Source organism: Propithecus coquereli, unplaced genomic scaffold, assembly GCF_000956105.1.
Source record: "Propithecus coquereli isolate 6110/MARCELLA unplaced genomic scaffold, Pcoq_1.0 Scaffold63, whole genome shotgun sequence".
NCBI classification, from domain to species: domain Eukaryota; kingdom Metazoa; phylum Chordata; class Mammalia; order Primates; family Indriidae; genus Propithecus; species Propithecus coquereli.
In genome coordinates, this window is record NW_012152285.1 from 8,657,807 (window position 1) to 8,665,592 (window position 7,786).

General features: G+C 38.1%; 1 protein-coding gene across 1 annotated transcript in view; it reads left to right on the forward strand.

Annotated features, from left to right (window-relative positions):
- PDE6C (phosphodiesterase 6C, cGMP-specific, cone, alpha prime) overlaps positions 1-7,786 on the forward strand; it is a 50,935-nt gene that overhangs the window by 36,177 nt on the left and 6,972 nt on the right. The window contains exons 16-21 of the mRNA XM_012659694.1: positions 1,517-1,617; positions 4,103-4,210; positions 4,298-4,361; positions 6,253-6,327; positions 6,442-6,525; positions 6,894-7,050. Coding sequence (XP_012515148.1) covers positions 1,517-1,617; positions 4,103-4,210; positions 4,298-4,361; positions 6,253-6,327; positions 6,442-6,525; positions 6,894-7,050 — 589 coding nt within the window. The remainder of the gene's footprint in view (positions 1-1,516; positions 1,618-4,102; positions 4,211-4,297; positions 4,362-6,252; positions 6,328-6,441; positions 6,526-6,893; positions 7,051-7,786) is intronic.

Below are 7,786 nucleotides of genomic sequence, written 5' to 3' on the forward strand. Positions count from 1 at the left end.
ACAGTTTTCCTTTCCATTTCCTTCCTTCTATCTCAGAAGATGTTATAAAAAGACGACTTAAGTGAAGATTTATATAATACATGGTATAGCGTCTAAAATTTGAGTTCTCATCCAGTTATTGCTTTCTAATATTTCAATCTCCTGAAATGACCAAGAGCTAAATTTGGTCTTGGGTTTGCAATTCTATTTTAACCTGGAGCCAGCCTCAAGACTTCACGTAACAATAACAATGATACAACAATAACTTTTATAGCAATTTGCAATTTTAAAATGTATTCCCAGTTATTATTTCATTTGATTCAACACTCCGCAAATATTTATTGAGCATAGACTAATTGCCAGGTAGTTAGGCAGGGCAGCTGTTATTATCCCCATCTGAGAAAACAAATACAGATGTCAAGTGAAGTGTCCAGGATTTTATAACTGCCAAAGTGTGGAAGCCAGGAACTGAACCTGGGTTCTGTGTTGAGAGGTAGTGCTGTGCAGAGATCAAGAGCACAGACTCCGTAGCCAGGCTACATTGGTTTAGATACCAGTTCTGCCACATTCTAGCTGTTTAGCCTTGAGCAAGTTATGTAACCTCTCTGTGCTATGGTTTGGTGTGAGGCGATTGAGAGTGTTCCTAAAGCACTTAGACCCTGGTAAGAGCTAAGTGTTTGCTGTTATTATCTGATGCTCGATTGAGTACTCTTTTCTACACATGCTACCTCTATCTCTATATAGGTTCATAGACTATCTGCTCTCTCTTTCCAGTGAAATTTTTCTCTATTTTGTAACTGTCATCTTCATTTGGCAAAACAAAATATGAATATCTGTCCTTTGGCCTGTCTGACTAAAAAGGTCTATTTAGAGCATCCCCTACCTTTGTACTCTCATTTTCTAGAACACTATGAAATGAAGCCATTGCATATGTGAAGAGATTAATGAGAAACTGTTTGAAGAAAGGTCTAATTAAGTCTTTGTAAAATAGAATTGCAAGAAAACCTTTTAGGGATAACGTGGAAGGATCTCATTACATGTTCCTACATATACACGAGTACTAGCACAGCTTGCAGTTTCTGACAGACCAGTGGTTTCTATGATCACTCTAAAATTACCTGGTAGATAATGCAACGTGTCTAACAGTTGGACATCTCCCAGAAATTCTTTATTAAAGCTCGTCAATTAATATATGCATCTTTTTAAGTTATTGGGTTTTTTGTTTGTTTTTCTTCTGGGTTTTTTTGCCAATCATATTGTTATTTTTTCATGGTCCTGGAAGAAAACACTTATTTACCCCAAAAACTTAAATATGGATTACATAAATATTTACTAACAGTATCTATTTTTATAGTTAAAATTAAATTATTTTACTCAAAGTACAATAGAAGGGTGCACTTAGTCCACAAGATAAAAACCAAAAGCAAAAACCGTGTTGGAAGACCTAGATTCTCTTCTTGTTAAGCATAGCTTGGTTTGTTTGTTCAATCAAAGGCCAATTAATGATTGCACTTTATTGTGAATTTTCATCTTACAGAGTTTAAACATCTTCCAGAACCTAAATAAGCGACAGTTTGAAACAGTTATTCATTTGTTTGAAGTTGCAATCATAGCAACTGACCTGGCTTTATATTTCAAGTAAGTACGTGACACTGCCTAACAGAATGCCTGCCTTTGCACTCTGGGTCGTACCGTGAATTATCTGTTGTGTTCAAGTTAAATGGAATTTATTCACACACATTTGTGCGCACGCGTGTGCATGCAATCGTCTTTGCTTTCCTTTTGGATTATTGATTAGAATACCCTTAAGGTATATGCTTGACAGTGAATTTACAAGACATCTGGAAATATATTTTTAAAATGTAAGCTCGTAATATTAAGCAGTTATCTGAAGAAGTTTGAACTGAAGAATATGCAGTCAAGTTTGCGCATTGCCAGAAGAGTGACACCAAGAGACCTCTCAGGTGGCTTTTCGTACTGGTGAATTCACCATGGTCCAGAATCTGGTATTTAGTGTTTCAAACTCAGAAATTTGATACCGTCAAAGTCTGGTGGCTGAACAATTTTGGCGATACTGACGGACATTAACCAAATTTACAAAACTGAGTTATATACAGCAGAGTGCCAGCCTATTTACAATAATAATATTGCCAAGGAGACCAGATACGCCAAGTATCTGCATATTTTCTTGTAAGTGAACTATAAAGTTGCTTGGTGAAAATGAATTAGAACAAGATCAATAGTTTTGGGATGCAAATATTAGCAACTTGGGTTGCCAAATTATGCCTTTCTGATCCTTCTTGGTTAAAAACTTAATAAATAGTTCAAACATGAAGACAAATTCTTAGAATAACTTAATGGATATCCAGATATCCATAGTCTGTGTTTAACACATGCTAACTTTTGCCACATTTGCCTCTGATTTTGTTTTTTAAGGAAGGAAAATTAGTGATGCAATTAAGGCATTCTACCCCTGCTCTGCCATGAAAATTTCCCTTCACCCTCAAAGATATCACCATCTGATGTGGATATGTATTCATCTTTTCCATCTGTTTTTATATAGTGTTGTTAAGTATGTTCTAAAATTTTCCATAAATGGTATCATACTGTCTGTACATATCTTTCTGCAACTTACTTTACTCACACATTATGTTTTAAAGATTTACCATTGATGCCGGGCATGGTGGCTCGCGCCTGTAATCCTAGCACTCTGGGAGGCCAAGGCGGGTGGATTTTTTGAGCTCAGGAGTTTGAGACCAGCCTGAGCAAGAGCGAGACCCCATCTCTACTAAAAATAGAAAGAAATTAGCTGGACAACTAAAAATATATAGAAAAAGTCAGCCGGGCGTGGTGGTGCATGCCTGTAGTCTGAGCTACTCAGGAGGCTGAGGCAGGAGGATTGCTTGAGCCCAGGAGTTTGAGGTTGCTGTGAGCCAGGCTGATGCCATGGCACTCTAGCTCAGGCAAGAAAGTGAGACTCTGTCTCAAAAAAAGAAAAAAAAAAAGATTTACCATTGATGACAAACGGATGTGGTCCAATGATGTATTTTAATTGTACAGAGTATATAGACATATCATAATTAATTTACTCATTTCTCTATTCATGAACATTTAGATCATTTCTAATTTTTCATCATTGCCTACAATGCTACATTGTATGTCCTTGTACACATATGAGAATTTCTCTAAGGTATATATTCCTAGAAATGGAAATACTGTGGGTTTGCAGATCTTCAATTTTATGCCACCTTGCATAACTGCACTCCGAAGTAGTTGTGCCAATTTACACTCACACCCACAGTGTACACGAGTTCCTGTTATCCCATATCTGGAACACTCTTGAGCTGGGCGTGTTTACAATTTATTTTGCTAATCTAGACCGGCCATGATGGCTTGCACCTGTAATCCCAGCATTTTAGGAGGCCGAGGTGGGGGAAATTGTGTGAGGCCACGAGTTTGAGACCAGCCTGGACACCACAGTGAGATCCCATCTCTACAAAAAATTTTTAAAAATTAGCTCGGTGTGGTGGCACTTGCCCATAGTCTTAGCTACTTGGGAGACTGAGGTAGGAGGATTGCTTGAGCCCAGGAGTTCTAGGCTGCAGTGAGCTATGATGGTACCACTGCACTCCAGCCTATGTGAGACTCTGACTCAAAAATAAATAAATACAATAAAATTTATTTTGCTAATCTAATGAGTGTGAGATGGTATCCTATTATCAAATTTGTATTTTCCCAATTAGCAATGAGACATAGCATGAAATATACAATATTTTGGGTTCTTTTTTTTTTTTTTTATTACATATGTTGCCATATCTTATCACAGTCTGTGGTCTTTATATTTATGTTATGGTCTCTTTTCTCATATGTAACTTTTAGTTTTAATGTACTTAAATTTACCTGCTTTTTTTCCCCTCTATGGTTTGTGATTTTTCTGTCTTAAGCCCTTTCTATGCCAAAGTTACAGAGTCATTCTCTGTCCTCTTATCCCCTGGCCTTGTAGACTCTGTAGGGCAGACATCCCTATGCAAAGTGGGAACAGGAAATATGAAAAGCGTGTATTTAAGATACTTTCTCTCTGCTTTTATATGCTAATATTGTTGCACAGCTGTATCTTTTCTAGGAAGAGAACGATGTTTCAAAAAATCGTTGATGCTTGTGAACAAATGGAGACTGAAGAACAGGCCATCAAATATGTAACCATTGATCCAACCAAAAAAGAGATTATCATGTAGGTAGTTGAAACATTGTTTCTTTTGGCAAAAATAACTTATCGTGTCTTTCTTTCTGTTTTAACACTTTCTATTTTCTTCCTAAGGGCAATGATGATGACGGCATGTGACTTGTCTGCTATAACCAAGCCCTGGGAGGTGCAAAGTCAGGCAAGTCCAGTTACGTTTTGTTTCTGTCACACTCTCGGGTACTGTCTAGGTCCCATGTAAAGTCCACATAAAGATCTCTGGCAACCTCAGAATTCTATTCTGAGAAATTACAAACATCGGTTAGACCACAGCTCACTTGATCAGGCCCTAGAATAAGGCAAATAGAGGAAACGTGGGGATGAAAATGCTTTCTTGAAAGAATTCCTTATCATTGAATGGGCTATAAAAATTTATATAAAATTATTCAAGGCATGTCTGAGTTTTTAAATAGAGAAGATTAGTTAGGATACGACCAGGATAAATCATTAGTGTTTTCCTCTATAAAGGGTGGTTTTGTTCCTACAATCTCTTTTTCAGTGTGCTGTCAACGCTAAGAAGGCGCTGACTGTGGGTTCGTGTTGGAGGTTGCCTTCCGTAGAAGTTCCTGCCCCACCGTGGGGAGTGCGAGTGGGGAGGCACTAGTGTACCACTTGCTTTCTTACTAATTGGGTGAAAGAATCTTCTCCTTTCAATAACTTCTAGAGAGAACCCTAAGCAGAAGAGGCCAGAAATAACTGGGTTCAACTATGATATAAATGTGCATTGTACCTATAAAGATAGAATAATTGGAACCCATTGCAGGGGAGGAAAAATATTTTTTCCTCATTTATCTTGGGTTCATGGCTGAAACTCCTGTAACACAAGGCACATTAGCAAGAGAAAAGCATACAAGTTTATCTAAGTTTTGTGTGACACGGGAGCCTTCCTAAGGAAATGAAGACGAAGTGCTGGATTTGATGAAGAAGTGGATAGTCATGGAGAAATGGCCACAAATAGCCACTCCACAGCGTAACAACCTTCTAAACTCCCCATTGCCAGAGGTTTCCAATCCTTTTTTTTTTTTTAAGTCCATTTTTCTCCCACAAAACTTGTACAAAGATCACTTTATGTTAATAAGACGAAGAAGCAAAGCTACTTTAGCTTTGACCTCTCTGGGCCTCTCTCTTGGGCCCCTAGCGCACTCAGAGGAAGCCTGGGCTCCAGGAATAAAAATGACTGGCCTGAGCAATCAAGTTCAAGTTTCCAGCAAAGCTTACACAGCGTGTTACTGCCTGTCCTTAACTCACTCCCAGGATCATTTCCCACCGCTCTCCCATGGTCGCCTCACACTCTAAGCTCCGACTCATGTAACCTCCGGACATTCAATTTTATCTTCGTGCATAATCTTCCCCTCCTCTTAACCTGGCAAACTGCTCTTTATTCTTGATGATAAAGCATCAGCACAACCTCCCTCCTTCAGGAAACTTACCTTTACTCCCTTCTCCTTCATCCACAGCACTAATATTATTATTATAGCACTTATCACATCGTTTACATGACTGTCTTCAATAGACTGTGAACATTTTAGAGAAAAAGGCCACATCTTAGTCCTCTTGGCAAACCTGGCTCATGCCAATGCAAGGCAGATGTTCAACGAACTTGATAGACATTGGATTTTTTTTAATGATAAAATTAACCCTCGAATACAATCATACTGTAGTCAAGTAAAGTTATGTACTAATCTGTGTGTGTGCGTGTATCTATACACATATATGATACACAGATATACACAGATATATGCTAGATGCTAAAAGACAAGCAGGACAAAGGAGGACTTGGAAGTGTTAGAGCATGCAGCATAATGTTTAAACATCTAGAAAAAGTCTAGAACATTGAAGTAGGAAGGAAAAGTTCCCCTTTCCAATTTCGATGTAATCTGTAAATGATGTATTTTTAAAACGTAAGTACATACAGCTTGATGACACCTCAAGCATTGACTATAAACTCTATCCCTAAATGTCACTTGTACTAATAAAATGCAAGTTTTCTATTAATAAGTGGATTTACTGAACCAAGCCTTTCTCATTTGCAGGTAGCACTTCTGGTTGCAAATGAATTTTGGGAACAAGGAGATCTGGAGAGAACAGTGCTGCAGCAACAGCCTATTGTAAAGACCTTGACATAAAAATGCCTTCTTTGTTAAAATTATTGGTACAAATCAGTCTATTTTGTTCACTCAATCTTAGAAACCTATCTTAAAAGGATTTATTTCTCTTTCTAGCCTATGATGGACAGAAACAAAAAAGATGAACTACCTAAACTTCAAGTTGGATTCATTGATTTTGTTTGTACTTTTGTATATAAGGTAAGTAAACAAATTATTTGAATGAAATATGTAAACATTTGGATGAGAAGCTTTCTTTCAAACTATAACTAAAATAAAAAAGTCACCCACATGGAAAGCCATTAGAGCTGTCATTGTTTCTCCAAAACAGTTTGAGGTTTTATCCTGATCTAATTCAGGGGTGGAGTAAAAGGTGAGAGAACTCAGGTGAGCAAATTGAAGACTTAGTCAGTACCTGTCTTTTCCCCAAGCTTCCAAGGCACCAAGTTAAGCTCATCCAGCAGCTCTGAGCACTGTTAACAATTCCTTATAGCTCCTCCTCTGCATATGAAAGATACTGAAGATCAACTGCATGATTTCCGTAGTTTCTGACCTCAAATTCTCTCTAGGAGTTCTCACGGTTTCACAAAGAAATCACGCCTATGCTGAATGGTCTTGAGAATAACAGGGTGGAATGGAAAACCCTTGCTGATGAGTATGATGCAAAGATGAAGGTAATTGAAGAGGAGGTAAAAAAGCAGGAAGAAGGAAACATGATCAAAAAAGGTTAGATGGAATCTGTCTTTGCTCCCTATAAAGTAGCTGGAAGTCAGGCTGAGCTTAATATCACATGGCAGAGGCAGAAAGAGTTAACGCAAATAGGAAACCCACTCTACTGGTGCAGACTGGTAATTATAAGAAGTTGACTCCTGGTTTTCAGTTTTTTTCCCCCAAAACAAGATCTTATGTATCACTCCAGATAGAATTGACTGGTGCAGTTGAAGTAAAGGTTGGAGGTAGGTTTCTCCTTTCCTCTAGAAAGTGGCTCCTGAGGCACTTCTGAAGAACACTGATCATTTTAGGCATAATATGAAGACCATAGAATCAGTGGGGTCAAGGTTAGGTGAGAAAACAGTTTTAGTCCCGACATCATGCATCAGCTGTGAGACTTTGGGCAACTTGCTTAAACACTCTTGAGCTTACCACTCTGAGCTTAATATTCTTCTTTATATAATGAGGTTTTGCAGATCTTCAGCTTAAGGAAGCCCTACATGTAAGGTGAAGCTGGACAGCTGAATGGAGTGACTTAAAGGATACTCCAAGATCCGTTTTCCTGTCTCCCAAATGCCTCCACACGGTGCTAATTTTTCTGGCATGAAATTTCTACTTCTAAAGTCACTCTATGAGATTTAACATTGTTTTTAGAAAGCCTCTGTTAAAATGCTCAGGATCAACTATTTGTTTATCTGATGACCCAAATGTCACCTTGAAAGTGGAATGCTAATTTCTGTCTTGAAAGTTT